Here is a 15,804-nt window from a genome sequence, read left to right as displayed (position 1 = left end):
GTGTTCTTCGAAAACTAAGTTCTGCCAGAAACAAAGTTATCGGTTGTACAACTAAAGAGACAATTCTGGATAAATTATGCAGATATTGTGACAATACTGGTTTTAAAACACCCTCACACGGGCGGCACCATTATGTTGTAATTTATGGTTGGTTATTAGCATTAAATGATTGTAAGTAATAGATTACCGAAAGTAATAAATCACTGGAAGTAATTTATGAAAAATTGAAATTATTAATGGAAGTAAACGGTCATTTACTTGTTAACAACTCCCAAAGTAATTGAGTAATTACTTAAAAAGGGAAAAAAATGAATAAATTATCAAAAAAAATTATTAATAAAAAATAATTAATTTGCATAAATTTGTTATTTATGTATTAATAATAAATCGGGGCAACACCAGATAAACTGGAAATAGCTAATACCAAAATATCAGTCTCGTTTGTAAAAAGTTTATATAAGTTAGTTAATATTTCTGCATAAAATATAACAATCTTAAATAGAATGGAAGGTGTGAGATCCGAGCACAGACTGTTACAAACCAGTGAATTGTCAACAATAAATAAACAATAATCACCAAGAATTAATAATTAATTAATTAATTAATAAAAATGTATTAATTCATAAATAATTCGGAAATCATCTCATAAATAAACACATTCAAATAGCAAACGACATCTAACACAGAGATCTAATCTATTAAACAGCAAACACTATGTACAAAGAGCAACGGACGGGCGGTTCCGTTGGCCTGGTTCTGAGCACCGGAGTCCTAAGTGGAGGTCGGGACCTGCAGTTAGAACTCTTGTGATCAAGGCAGATCTGCTCTGCAGCAGATAACATGCAGTTGTGTGTGAGCTTATCTTGATCAGATAAGAGGAGAGCAGGGCTGCGAGGAGATCCAGGTTAGTGGAGAAAGGGGGAGAATGAGAGAGGAGGAAGACAAGAGAAAGACAGAGAATTCTGCGAGGCTCGGTTCTGAACCCTGGTTCCTCCACACAGAGCTCCCAGTGGGCCTGGAGCTCACTTGGACCTCTGGTTCTGAGTTGGAAAACCAGAGTCCTGGACTTGGTTGGTGCCCGTGAACGCACGTACACAAACATATGAGATGCTGCGGCCTTCTGAGCGGCACATTGAAACACATTGCATTTTCAACAGAACATCATTCTAACTATTGTCTGCCCAGACAAAAGCTCTCACCCTCCGGTTCTGGCTGAAAAAGCACCGTCCGTGGTTCTGTCTGTTCTGGGAGGCGGTGGTAACTGGTTGTTACCGGGTCTGAATTCAGGACGCTGAATTCAGAGGCTTAGCTTCAGCTGCAGGAGTGGACAGCTGAGAGGATGATTTTGGAGAGGAGATGATGGCTCTGGTCTCCAGAATCCCCCAAAAACAGGAAAAATAGAGGAAAGAGATGAAGAAGTCCAAGCTGGGTTCTGCTCGTCTAGCAGGTTGGTGTCTTGTTTCCTTTGGTTCCCACTTGATGCTCTCTATACCATCCTGAGGTAGGAGAGACATGTCTCTCCCTCGATGATCAGATTGAGATGCCGAGAGTGTTGGTAGAAAGTGAGTCTCACCAATTTGAGTTTTGGACCCCTGTAGTGTTCGGGTCGGATTCGGCCATCCCCATTGGTTATCAACCTGGGGGGTTGTAAAACTGGCTTGCTCCCCTGCTGTTTTATGGCCTGTTCATTGTCTCTGGTGATTCTCCTCAGTCAGAGAAACTTCTGGAGGAGTTCACTGGAATCTTCAGCCCAACACCTGCAAGAAGAAGGCTGAAAGCCTAAAACAAGTAATGAAGAGCTATACAGATTTTCATGCATATACAAACACGTAATACAGAATATAATAAAGTATATAAATTCTACATGGATCTAGTGTGACAGAGTAATGGATCGCTGTTAATTCTGTTGCACAACATTCAAACAAATTTCCATAAAATCTTTTTGGAAATTCAACATTCCATCCATCCAACCATTAGTTGCTGGCTTCGTTCATCCTCGGGTTGCAGTCCACAGGAACAGATCGCTGCTTATAGAGATTAAAGTTAATCTCACAGGCTACTTTGGGGACTTTCACGTTGGGATAGTCTGGGACTCGGTTCACTTTGGGAGGGAGAGGCCGAGAATTTTCACACCTTCATTTGGTTCAGGTGGCGTTCACATTCACTTTTGAGACCGGACCAAACCACCTGGAATATGTCATACAATTACAACGGCTGCTGATATAGTCTTCAGACCAGATATCAATAAGCGCCCTTTTCACTAATTCTTTCTCACTATTCCGCGTCTGGCCGCCAGATATTTTCCAACTTTTTCTTTCTGCGTCTGCGTCTTCTGATTTATGCGGTTAGTTTTGTTTAATCTCTTGTTAGCTCCGGTTCAAAGTGTGTGGGCGTGTTCTCGTGGCCCAAACCAAACGTTTTTTGCCTGAAGAGAACTGCAGTCCGAACAGGGGAATGTGAACTCAAACACTAAATGGAACTATTAGAGGATAATATTTCAGGCAGTCATGTTGAAAATGAAGAAGAGGACGACAGTGAACGAAGCACAAGTGCTCGCGGCTCCAGAGACGCCAGTAATTGTCCACCCCAGCCACTAACATCTTTAACCGTTCGCTGCAGCAAGCCACAGTCCCCACCTGCCTGAAAACTGCCATCATAATCCCTGTGCCCAAATCCTCTGCCATCACAGGGTTGAATGATTACCGGCCTGTGGCCCTAACTCCGGTGATCATGAAATGCATGGAGACTAGTGTTAGAACACGTCAAGGCCCATATCCCACCTGGCTTTGACCCACATCAGTTCGCCTACAGGTCCAACAGATCCACAGAAGACGCCATCAGCCACATTAAAAGCCCCAAAACTTACATCAGGATGCTGTTTGTGGATTTCAGCTCTGCTTTCAACTCCATCAGCCCCAGCCGACTGATCAACAAGCTGCCGACACTGCAACTTGGAACCTCCCTCTGCCTGTGGATCAAGGACTTCCTGACTAACAGACCCCAGCAGGTCAGGATGGGCACCTCAACATCCTCCACCATCGTCCTCAATACTGGTGTTCCCCAGGGCTGTGTTCTGAGTCCAGTCTTGTACACGCTGTACATCCATGACTGTGTCGCCATCCATGACTCAAACACCCTCATCAAATTAGCTGATGACACTAACACCAAACGACAAATGACAGTTGTCTTTAAAGGGGTCATATTATCCAGTTTTTCAACACCTTGACATGGTTTTGTTGGTCCAAAAACATTGTATTCCAAGTTTATTGCTCCAAATCCAGTTTTTCTTTGATTTTCCTCAATTTGAGTATTGGATCATAGGAGCTACATTCAGAATCTGCTGTGTCTGTGTGAGCTGGACTGGCTCCGTCCACACATGCCAATCTTGGGAAGAGGAGGAAATACTTCCTCTCGTGGTGCCATGTGCCAAAGCAGAGAAGTCTATTTGTGGGAGGGTCAAAGGGAGGGCCTACCTTGATTGTTTCTTACCCAGTGAGTTTCATACCCTGTGAGTTTCTTACCCAGTGAGTTTCTTACCCAGTGACTCTCTTATCCATTGAATTTCTTACCCATTGAATTTCTTACCCAGCGAGTTTCTTCCCCAGTGAGTTTCAGTGAGTTTGTTACCCAGTGAGTTCCATTGAATTTCTTACCCAGTGAGTTTCTTACCCAGTGAGTTTCTTACCCAGTGAGTTTCTTACCGAGTGAGTTTCTTCCCCAGTGACTTTCAGTGAGTTTGTTACCCAGTGAGTTCCATTGAATTTCTTACCCAGTGAGTTTCTTACCCTGTGAGTTTCAGTGAGTTTCTTACCCAGTGAGTTTTTTTATCCAGTGAGTTTCTTACCCAGTGCGTTTCTTACCCAGTGTGTTTCAGTGAGTTTCTTACCTAGTAAGTTTCTTATTCTGTAGGTTTCTTACACCTTCAGTGAAAATGAAACTTGTCTCTTCTTAATATCTTTTACAGGTATTGCTTCATAGGTGACTTTTTGAAAGAAATTATCTTTGTAATTGGACTTTCCTCATGGAGGTTATTTTGAGCATTCTCAATGTTCTTTACATGACATCTTACATTAACCCACACAGAAAAGAAACTCATGATGCTTGAAGAAATATTGGGAGCCACTGGTGGTGTGTCTTGCCTAAGGACATAATGACCGGGCATAATCGGGTATCGGACCTTTAACTCTGGAACTGGAAGACAATCCACTCTACTAACTAAGTGATATCCACCCGATCTGCTTTTCTTTCTTCCTGATGTGATCTTGCTTTTCAAACATCTTGTCCTTTACTGGAACAGATTCAGTTGTTCCACTTTTCTGTGGTGAGCTGGGTTTCCCCTCGCGTGACTCTGTGACAGATGTTGGTCGCAGAGCTGTGGCTGTGATGCGTTTATAGGACATAGGAGATTTGAGCGCCACAAAATAGAACCATTCGTTTTCTAGATAAAGTTGCATGCTGAACAAGCAGCGACTTCATTCCAGACACAGATTTCAGAATCACTTTTTAATTATATAAAAAAAAAGAAAAATCATTTTTGACAGGGCGAGCCTGCTGCCCCTGACTGCACACCACTGCACTCAGGTTATAACTTATAACCTAAAATGACAGTAAACTTTAAAAAAAAAAAAGCACTTTTTATATAGGCACTGGGTGGAGATAAGGATTAGGTAAAAGGGTGATGTTTTTTCGTCAATATACAGTATATGTGTATTGTAACAAGGACGTAGGGCAGGGGTGTCAAACTCAGATCCTCGTGGGCCGCAGCCCTGCACGTTTTCAATGTCTCCCTCCCCTGAATGTCCTGATGGTTCATCACCACATTCAGCACAAAGCCAGATAACGAGCTGCTCATTGCAATCAGCTGTGTTGAAGCTGGGAGACATGCAAAACGTGCAGGGCTGCGGCCCTCGAGGCCTGGAGTTCGACACGTGTGACGTAGGGGTTTGTAAATATTTACTTCTTCCTACTTCTTTTAAAGCATTGTTTTTTGTTTTGTTTAACATAGATTTTAGTCATTGTTTGTTTTATTATGGATCAACAACGAACTAAACATGACCAAACAAAAGAATTATTATACATCTTAAAACAAATGGAAATCAAATGATTATAAAAACAATTATCAGCAAAAATGCAATTACTTGGATATAAATATATGCTTTTTACTGGGGATGTCCCGATCCGATCGGTAGATATCGGATCGGGGCCAATATTGGTGATTTGTAAGTGATCGGGAATCGGCAAATCCAGCCGATCACCCCGCCAACCTAAAAAAACAAAAAAACAAAACAAAAACTTTTTCACGTCAGCTGCCGTAAAGCGATCCCCGTTTGCGACCTGCCGTAAACTGAGGTTAGCAGCCTAAAGCCATTGAGAGGATAAAATGTCAGCAGTCTGGAGGGATTTTAAGGTTGATAACCAAACCAGTCCAGCGGCCAGTTGTACTATTTGCTTCGTCACAGTCCCGAGAGGCAGAGCACCAGAGCTTCACCACAGTCCCGAGAGGCGGAGCACCAGAGCTTCACCACAGTCCCGAGAGGCGGAGCACCAGAGCTTCGTTTAACACAACTAATTTGATAAGACATCTAAAAAGTAAACATGCGGCGGGGTACGCTCAGCAAAGACCATCATTCGTTGAAAAAAGATGACGTAATCGCCCCCCTCCTCCCCCCACCGCTGTCCGCTACGTCACCTAATAACTACAACAATCAGGGACGACAAGCTCCAGTCGATCTGCAGAAGCTAGAAGCAGGTGGAGCGGGGCCATAGACCTATAAAACTAGAGTTATATATAATAATTTATGTGCAGAAACCTACTTCTAAATTTCTATGTGGTCTATCTTCTTCTGCGTTTTTGTTGTGTTTGCTGAGTCACAGCGCCCCTAAAGGCAATTGGGAATTGGGTTCTTCTGATTGCTTTTACTGAATACTGTTTATGTTGTAGTTTTTTATAGTTTATATGTTAGTCAAACTGATTCACTGGGTTTCATTTTTTTTATTTGCCACAAAATCCAGGTGAAGTTGTTTAAGTTAACATAAATAAGAGAAACAAGACTGCAGAGTGTAATTGGTTTTTTTGTTGTTGTTATGACTGAATAAAGTTTAGATAAGTTCTTAAGTCATTCTGAGAAGAATTTTGATTCAATAAGTGAGTTTTACAATAATTTCTATCTAAACAAAGCTTCTGCCAATAGTGCTTTTAGCTTCAGACATCTTAGTTGCTCCAAAAATAGACTGTTGAGTATCTTTGCAATAGCAATGTGATACTCATTTCTGAAAAATCGGATCGGTATCAGGGGCCAAAAAGTGTGATCGGGACTTCCATACTTTTTACTGCTCAATAAAAAAGCGACACAATAACTTAAGTGATGAAAATGTATGCAGTAAATGAAGTTATATTGCTGTAGATTGCAAAGGTTTCTTGTAAGTTGTGAAGATAAGAAGCGGGAGGAATGTGTGATGTTTCATTTCTTCTGGGATTCAAGACTTATCAGGTTTTATCATGGCGTTTCACAATAATCATTCAGGTCTGAAGTGTCCATCAGATAACTGTCGTGGCTTTCGGTTTCAGTTTCTGGAGATTATTGTGCCACTGACCCAAATTTACATTTACAGACTGGCCTTTACTGGCAAAGAGTTCCCCCACAAAGGCTAAAATCAACATATTAAAGATTGATTAATGTCATTGGAGGAAAGACTTGTCACTCAACTCGATGTAATGTGGGTCAGTCCTCTCATCCCAGTGATATTCAGATGAGCTGTAAACCCATAGCTTTGAAAGCAAACTGGAAATCTGCTCATCTGCTGAGCAGACTTAAAAAAAAAAGTGATGGCACGTTTAGCCCCGATTAATACCTAAAACATGAGTTCCTCGAAACGTATTGAGAATGGCTTACTACCATCCACACAAGTAATGGTATTGGCAGGTAACTGACTGGTTAGCGAGCTAATAAAACTAGTTGACAGAGTCCCGGTGTGTGTCAGTAAAAGTGAGCGGGTTGTTTCCTACCTGGAGATGTTTCTTCAGGTTAAACGTTGACACACTTTCACGGCTGGGAGGCATCATTTGTATTGTCCAGAGAGGTTAAGAGCCTTCTCCGACGTCAAAACAAAATGATGTCGGAGTTTCTTTCCCCGGGAGCAGCCATGACCAGAGCAGCTGCCGGCAGTATCCAGGGCAACGCATGGTTTTTCCATTGTAATCCCGCTAAATAATCCCAGTTTTTATCTAATATACCTGTAACGAGAATACGCATTTTTTTATGTACTGTAACGGATTACAGTTACATTTTTTTGCATCCTAATTACGTAGCACCGTTAAATGTAGTCCGTTACTCCCCAACCCTGGATGTACGCTCCAAAAATTCATGTTCCTGCAGTTCTGTCAGGCGAGACCCTTAACCTAATGGGAGGCTGCAGAAACGTCCACTTCAGTGAACTCTGTGTTCTTGAGCATTCAACATGAAACATTATGAACTTACTGTAAAAATGAATAACTTGTGTTTTGTGTTTGCACATTTTGAAAATGTCCATTTCCAAGGAAATGGTAATAAGAATCCAGGCAACTAGTTAGTTGTTGTTTTGGTAATTAAACCACACACACATATGCACAGAGAGAACAATGCGCCATAAATAATAACAATTGGAGAACACTGACATTCGCGTGGACAGACGAGTCGGATTTTTATTACAGTGACCGTCAACTATAAAACTACCAAGTCCCAGGAGAAGATGGACTGGGAGTCATGACACTCTGGAGGCAAACATTGTTGTTATTGTGCATCTACTGAGCATGAAGAGAACAACTATTTATTAGGGTTGTGTTGTGCATTAGCAGCGGCAGAATTTCAGAACAAGATTTTTTTCTCCCATTTCCCGCCACTTCCAGTGATAAACATTGACGCCCAAAACGCCACAAAAGTTTCCTGTTTTCACTTGAAAATGCTGTCGTCCAAATGGTGCCTTAGAAGATATTTATCTTCCCAGAATTATTCCAATGAAAAAGGGTCACATTTTCTTCATGATTATTTATAGGACCATGAGTGGGTTGGAAAGTCTTCTGTTTTGTAATGGAAATCAAGTATTCAAGGATTTTTAATGGCTATCACTGGGAAAGAGGTACACTGATACCATTAGCTTTCTACAACAATTTCACATAAGCGTCAGAGGCCAAACACCATTGTGTTTAACATGTATTTCCACAAATCCAGCCTTTGTCCTGAATTTCAGCCAGTCTAAAAGTCTCTCTTGTGAGCTCCACTGAGAACAGCCTGTCTCTGTGTCTCCTCCAGGCCCTTCTCAGGGAGACGACCAGTGTTGCCAGGTTGGGCGGCTTTCTGCCCTATTGGAATTCCCATGTTTTGAAGGTGCAGCTCAGGAGAAGATCTTACCGAAGTTGCTGGCTTTGGTCCATCTCCTGTAGCCCTTCCCAGTGAGATGTAAACCGGTGGGCGGAGCTGGATCTCTTCATGAACCCTTGGATCCGAGCCTGAAGAGCTGCGGGATCTTGTGCACGTCGAAGGCATTTAGGTTTATTGGAACCGGCTCAGTTTTCAAGACCTCTCCTGTCTTGTTGTCTTGCTCTCTCTGTCTTTAAGGATTTATCAGCGAACCCAGGTACAGAGAGAAATTCACTTTTTAAAGGTCAAACCTTTTATGGTTTTTCAACAATTTCACACAGGTGTCAGAGGTCCAACAACATTGCATGTATTCATAGTGTCTTTCCCCAAATCCAGCCTTGGTTCTGAATTAGAGCCCGTCTGAATGAGTCTCCAGCTTAAAATATTGTGTGTCTGAGTGTGCTACTTAGTTTGGTCCTATGTCTTGTTCCAGTCTGCCTGCATACATGCTTCCTGAGTCACTGTGGTTGTGCCCATGTGATTCTAGTCTTGAAGAGGATTTTGACTGTGTGCCTCACCTGTCTGTCTCTTGCTGCCAATGGAGAGCAGCGGAAGCAATTTCCTCTGCTCATCCATCTCTTTGAGCTCAGCCTCCATGCGGACCTGTTGGATTGTTTTCGATCCCTGGTCGGCTCTCTCAGAGACCCAGTTGTTCTTAGGAAAAACAAATGGATTTTATGAATGTGAATCAATGAGGTTGTGTCAGACTTTGCAGTTTCAGTTCAAATAACCAAAGCTTATTCTGAAATATCTTCAGAGTTTTAAGGAATCTGACCAATTCACAAACAGCTTTTCTGAAGTGCTTGGAAGCTTGTCAGAACCAATAACTTAAATTACCTGGTTACTCCTGGTTATCAGATTTTTAAGGTCAGGTAAACATGATCAGTCACTCTTATTGAGTTATTGTGGATGAACCACCAAAACTAGCTTGATGCAATTATTTAATTCAGATCGACTAGTTTTGCTCCTCTAATCTTGACAGTCTAGTTCTGATCCATTTCAGTTTCTGAAAGCTTGAAGCTCCTTAAGCAAACACATTTCACTCAGGTATATTAGTGTAGTGTCGGGAGTGTGTTTTGCTGATACCTGTGCTTCCAGCACTTCAGGATCCTTCGCATTCAGTGACATGTTGATGTCACTCTTGCTGGGGGAAGGCAGCCATGTCTGCTCAGACTGATGAGCCTCCACATGTTGCAGAGCCTCATCAAGTTTCTGAGGCATCTCAGTGTTCTGAGCCTCCTCATTTTGCTGGTCCTCCTCAGACCCCTCAGCCTCCTGCGACTGATGAGCCTCCTCCGACCGAAAAGGCTCTTCATGCTGCTGACCCTCCTCACGTTGCTGAGACGGCTCAGTTTGCTGAGCCTCCCCACGTTGCTGAATATCCTGAGACTGATGAGGTTCCTCATGTTGCTGAGTCACCTCAGACTCCTGAGCCTCCTCAGACTGCTGATTCTCCTCATGTTGTTGATGCTCCTCATATTGCAGAGTGTCCTGCAACTGACGAGCCTCCTCACACTCCTGAGCCTCCTCAGACTCCTGAGCATCTTCAGACTCCTGAGCCTCAACATGACTGCTGATTCTCCTCATGTTGCTGATGCTCCTCACGTTGCAGAGTGTTCTGCAACTGATGAGCCTCCTCAGTCTCCTGAGCCTCCTCAGACTCCTGAGCCTCCTCAGACTCCTGAGCCTCCTCAGACACCTGAGCCTCCTCAGACTGATGATTCTCCTCCTGTTGCTGATGCTCCTCACGTTGCAGAGTGTCCTGCAACTGATGAGCCTCCTCAGACACCTGAGCCTCCTCAGACTGATGATTCTCCTCATGTTGCTGATGCTCCTCACATCGCAGAGTGTCCTGCAACTGATGAGCCTCCTCAGACTCCTGAGCCTCCTCAGACTGATGATTCTCCTCCTGTTGCTGATGCTCCTCACATTGCAGAGTGTCCTGCAACTGACGAGCCTCCTCAGACTCCTGAGCCTCTTCAGACTCCTGAGCCTCCTCAGACACCTGAGCCTCCTCAGACTGCTGATTCTCCTCATGTTGTTGATGCTCCTCATATTGCAGTGTCCTGCAACTGATGAGCCTCCTCAGACTCCTGAGCCTCCTCAGACAGATGAAGCTCCTCAGACTTTTGAGTCGCCTCATAATGCTGATGCTCCTCAGGTAGCCAAGCCTCTTCAAACTGAGCGTGGAACTGTTGCTCTTGAATGTGGCTGCCGCTCATCTGCTCCTGCAATTTGAGGTAGAAAATGGGAGGATAATGAGGGGGCGGCCATTAAAACTAGCAACACAGAAAACCAGACAAAGATTCACCGAGATGGAGGCAAGCACGCACGCACGCACACTAACAAACAAACACACAAACAAACAAACAAAGAAGCCAAAAATGCAGGATCTAGCAGAAACAAGAAGTCCAATGATGTGTGATCAGATAGACAAAGACACCATTAACATCCACGGAAGCACACAGGAAGGAAGAAGTCACAACGCTCTTCAGAATCCAGGAAACAACTAATTTGGGTTTCTTTTGTTTCATTTTAAAAAAGTTCAAATTGGCAAAGCAGATTTTGGCTTCAATCTCTTTTAAAAAACGGTATTTTACTTTATAGACACAATCTCAGTATTAGTATTTTTGGACTACAGTCTCAGCCCACATTTCCATACTTATTGTCAGCAGTGCACCAAATGAATTCAATTTCTTTTGCTGAGCCAAACCAGAGGATCTGAGTGGATTCTGGAGAAGGAGTAGAGGCATATTGACTACATATGCAACATACTGTAAAAGACAGTGCTATAGCAGATGAGTTAAGAATTACCCCATCATTTATTTAAGTGGTATTAAAGGTTGGAGCTTGAAGTATCAGATCATTCATAGTACTGGTCTAGATTCTGCCTGGACCTAATATTGCAGTTTTGTGTTATTTACATGTAATTAATTCAAATTCTAAGAACTGAAGGCACTTACCTGTGGACTGTGGTATTGAGGAGCAGGGAGTGGGCAGTAGTAATAAGGAGCAAGAGGAAGGATTGGGCTGTAGTAGTAACGCGCAGGAGCAGGGAGTGGGCAGAAGCAGTAAGGAGCAGGAGCAGGGAGTGGGCAGTAGTAGTAAGGTTCAGGTGCAGGGGCAGGGGCAGGTGCAGGGGCAGGGGCAGGACCTGTATCTCCTCTGTGTCAAAGCAGTCTTGCACACTGACATAATGTGCGCCGTTGTTCCTTTATCCTTGCACAACTTGCATAGCAGGTCCTCCCTCATCCCCTACCTGTGCAAATTGACTAGGGTTGGTCAGGCATCAAACATTGCTCGGAGCAGAAAGGATATCCAGAAGGGCTCCAGCTGCCACACTTTGCTCCATGTCAAAGATCTCTTGGGGAGGTTCCTCCTCGCCCAGCCTCCTTGAGTTGCGAGCTCGCTGGATTTTGATCTTCTCCTTTCTTCTTCAAGGTTTCAGACTTCCTCTTGGATCAAGGTTCTCTTCTGCTTAGCGGTGGACTTTCTCCACTGCTGATTCTAGACCCTGTGTTCCACTGCAAGGGTTTCCCATGATAGCCTTGTTCCTGAGAGAACATTCTGCCTGGATGGTTGCAATGTTGGCACCCCACTTGTGACCAGATCTGGTCCCGCCTCCCTGGTGAGCTGGTCTTGATATTCCCTATATGTCAGGGACAGTCTGCACTTGGCGACTTTGAACTCCTTCACCACTGATGGCAGCGGAAGCTGAAGCTGGAGCTCGCCTGATCTTATGTAAAGGATGTAAAGCTCCAGGGTATTCCCAACCATCTACAAAGGAACTTGTTGAACCTCCTCTCCATTTCTTCAACAGCAGACTGGGGCATCACTTACACAGTGAGAAGCCACATGAGTCACAGGAACGATAACCAATGATCATCCCATTCAGTGTCCTCTTGAAAGTCCCTCTGAGTTCTGAGCATATATACCAATTTTGTGCATCATATTGTTTCACCATAATCAAGAAATTGTTGATGAAATTAGATGTAAGAGATTTTTACATGATATGAATTTGTACTGTTTTCAAACAAAGCCTTTGTCTTTGACACTGTTATCTGCTTCATTCCCTTTTAGCTGAATGATTCTGACTGCAGCTACACACTTACAAACACTCTTCAATCAGAGTCTTAAAGAAACGTCACACATTGTCCCATTTTCACAAATCTTTATTGTATAAAAGACGACTCATAAGCACACATAACAACAAACAGTCAGTCAGAAACACAACCAGCCCAGATGATGAGCTGAAGCAGAAGGAATACTTCGCAGGAGTTTAGCATGCATGCTAACAGCCAAACGGGTTGATGGAGCAGATGAAGCGCATTTGAACGAAACAGTTGGTGCTCCTCCAATTAGCTAAAATGTGAAACAAACAAAACTGCATTAGCACATTGTTGTGAATGTCATCTTTGTCAACCAGAGCTGATCCAACAATGACTTACTGCTGCTGAGCAAATTCAGGCAGGCGCTGCTGCTGGAGTAAGAGGGTGGACTTGTGAAGGAGAATCCCTGACGATCGATCCACATCCACTGACCCTGAGGGACAAAGATCACTTCAGTAAGAGAGAGTCTCTCCAGCTTCTGCTGGTGACCTCCGTTGGAGCAGGTTGTGGGTTCAGACCTGCAGGTTGAAGCCTCCCAGCCATGCCTGGCTCTGACCGGCCCCCTGAGTCAACTGCTGCAGGACCTGATACTCTTGAGGGCCGTTGGCCGTGGCCAGGTGACCACCCAGACGGATGCAGGTCTCCTGTTGGACAGAAGAAGCATCATGTCATTGTGTTTCGCTGCAGCTGAATACAAAGCTTCTGTTTTCATGAACTGAATGTGACAGAGCCATGATCATGTACCATCACCATCCAGTGGCATCAGGAAGTCACTCTTTATACAATTAGCTGGAGAAACAGTCAAACACCTCCAACCAGGTCCTCAGAGTAGACTGTCATCACTCCATAGCTCTGTAACTGCTGCTATTATCTAATTGGTGTTTTAGATTAAAGAGCAAATGTTGGAGCATAAATGTGATTTCTAATTGGTTGTTTACAATCTTTTATTTTGAAGTTGGGGAGGAAGTTACGCAGAAATGAACCATGTACACTTACAAGCATCTCACAAGTAATTATGTGTTATGAGGTGACTTCAACTGTCTTCACTGATCCTGTAATAATCAATAGAGCCTCTAGAGGGCACCTTCAAACAGCCTCCACCCATCAACACCCAGCATGCTCATGGTCTGCAGTCAAGTAGAGTTTCTTCCCACAGAACAGGATAAGATGTTGGTGAAGAAAAGCTCTGATGTGAACATCAGCAGTACCTCAGCATTGTACCAGTTCAAGACCTTGTTGATGAACTTGAAGCAGCGAGAGTTGTAGTTGAACCAGCCACTGGGACAGAAGTTAAAACGAGCTGCAGGAAGACAGAAAGAGTCTGCTGAGTGAAACACTTTCTGATGTCACATTTCACAGCCTCCATTGAAAAACAGTTAGCAGAGATGTACCACACCACACTACACATGACTCAGTATGTATTTGTTGGACTGACGATGTCACTAATGTGTTCACATGGAGAAGTGATGATCAAGTCGCTCTTACATTCAGGATCCGCTCCTTCCTCTGACACGAGACCTGCACAAGCACAGAGAAACTCCATCAGCAGGTTTGTTCATGTACATACAGGAGACAAAGGCGTGGGCACATTGTTCACTTTGTTTAGAACATATCACAACATATGAATAGCTGCAGATGTGACGCTGTTTCTGGAGACAGGGACGGGGACGTCTGGCACCAACACTTTATCTTTGCTCTTCGCCTGCAGCTCCACCTCTGTAACACTAAGAGCTTCATCAGACCTTCGACTTTTTACTGGAGACACTGACAAACAGTCAGAGTGATCAAATTGAAGACATCAGGAAGCAGCTGCCCACAGCACTACAACACCCCGAGTACACCAGGATCATAAACAGGCATTTTATTTATAAGTTACCATGTTGCAACTGTCACACTGCTGCACACTTTCTCTCTGACAACATGATATTTTTCTCTTCCACACTGTTACAGTTGACTGAGAAAGTCCTCAGCTCCACACACTCACTGCTTCTCCTCATTCATCAAATCAGTGACCTTGTGAGGAGACGACAGTGAGTCATGGTCACTACAAGGAGCCTGGAAGATCTAAAAAACACTCCTCACACTCACTTGGTCTTCAGTCTGATGTTGTTCCAGTTACAGCTGGTAGTCTGCTAGATCGGACTTCTCCAGAGGTCTGCTGCAGTGTTCTTACACTGGTTAAATCTACGATTTATTATATATTGATCTGACAGGTGAGGTCCACCATGGAGCAGAAGAAGCCAAACACAATGAAGGAAACTCACCAGGGCCAGCAGCCAGGTCTTCCTTCAGTTCCATCACTGCTGCTTCTGTGGATAAAAACAAGCAGAGTCCATGTCAGACAGAAGCAGGTCTGACTGTCTGACTGATTACATTCAATCGAACAGCTTCAGTACTGACCTGAAGCGGCTTTGTCCTCAGCTGGAGCTGCAGAGAGAAACACAACACAGTGAGTAGGAGCAGCACATGACTTCCTCTTCTGTCTCTCCTGACGTCCTGAATGACTGAGCCATGATCACATTGATGATCTGACCTGCGGATGCAGCACAGAGCAGAAGAGAGAGGAGCAGGACTGTCTTCATAGTGACGATCAGCTGATGATCTGTCTGCAGGAAACTCAAAGTACCAATCAATCTACAGAGAGAGACGAGACGCAGGAGCTCCACTGAATGAGAAGCAGTGCAGCAGCAGTGGAAGCTGTCAGGTGAAGGCCAGGAGCTGTTCAGGTATCAGCTGAGTGATGGTCTGATGACAGGAGCTGCTTCTGCACTTTATATACACAACCTGGAGCTCAGCAGGGGAGGTTCATGTGCACGTGAAGAGCTACACAGTGTTTTTCCATAACTCAGCTCTGCCAGCAGGAAGAACTAGAAATTAGATCAAGTTTCCCAGCAACGTTGAAGCGTTGGCACTAACTGCACCCTGATTAATTACAATTGATTAGCTTCATAGGCAGTTATAGTATGCATATCATCTGTGTGTTCTGGGAAACAATAACTGTGGTGACACATTAAGTGAAAAGAAAACACAAAGTATCTGACCTCTTGAGAGATGTACGGTTAAGTGTCTCAGAAAACAAAATATATTAAAAGAAAATTCAGCTATCATATAACCTACCACATAACCCTGGATTTGTCAATGAGCTAATAGTTTGTGCTATTGAATGTCAAATCAAGAATGGTTTGGGGAAACCCCTTACAGCATTGCTACACACAGACTAGAATACTAAACAAGAAACCAGTGACATTTATTCCTGTGAATCTTACAGCTGAATGGGTGAAAAATCTCCAGCAGGAGGA

At 43.7% G+C, this 15,804-nt stretch overlaps 1 protein-coding gene across 1 annotated transcript; it reads right to left on the bottom strand.

The window, feature by feature from the left end:
* Nucleotides 1-12,551: 12,551 nt before the first annotated feature.
* On the bottom strand, nucleotides 12,552-15,284 carry LOC308110445 (ladderlectin-like). Its single transcript, XM_080464725.1, has 8 exons — nucleotides 15,039-15,284; nucleotides 14,906-14,932; nucleotides 14,770-14,814; nucleotides 13,991-14,023; nucleotides 13,714-13,805; nucleotides 13,024-13,149; nucleotides 12,845-12,938; nucleotides 12,552-12,758 (listed from the first exon to the last, which is right to left on the bottom strand). Exons 1-8 carry the CDS (start codon nucleotides 15,085-15,087, stop codon nucleotides 12,688-12,690), a joined length of 537 nt encoding a protein of 178 aa, XP_080320851.1. The 5' UTR covers nucleotides 15,088-15,284; the 3' UTR covers nucleotides 12,552-12,687.
* Between the last annotated feature and the right edge of the window lie 520 nt (nucleotides 15,285-15,804).

Source organism: Lipophrys pholis, assembly GCF_963383615.2.
Source record: "Lipophrys pholis genome assembly, chromosome: 5".
In the NCBI taxonomy this organism is placed as follows: domain Eukaryota; kingdom Metazoa; phylum Chordata; class Actinopteri; order Blenniiformes; family Blenniidae; genus Lipophrys; species Lipophrys pholis.
The sequence above is the reverse complement of the archived record's forward strand: the minus strand, read 5'-3'. Positions and strand labels throughout refer to the sequence as shown.

Excerpts from the sequence above, each read along its gene's own strand:
- LOC308110445 (XM_080464725.1), bottom strand. The coding sequence starts at position 15,087 with ATGAAGACAGTCCTGCTCCTCTCTCTTCTGCTCTGTGCTGCATCCGCA. Across the intron at positions 14,933-15,038 it reads GCTCTGTGCTGCATCCGCAG|CTCCAGCTGAGGACAAAGCC; the intron begins GTCAGATCATCA and ends TTCTCTCTGCAG. Across the intron at positions 13,806-13,990 it reads GGAAGGAGCGGATCCTGAAT|CTCGTTTTAACTTCTGTCCC; the intron begins GTAAGAGCGACT and ends GTCTTCCTGCAG.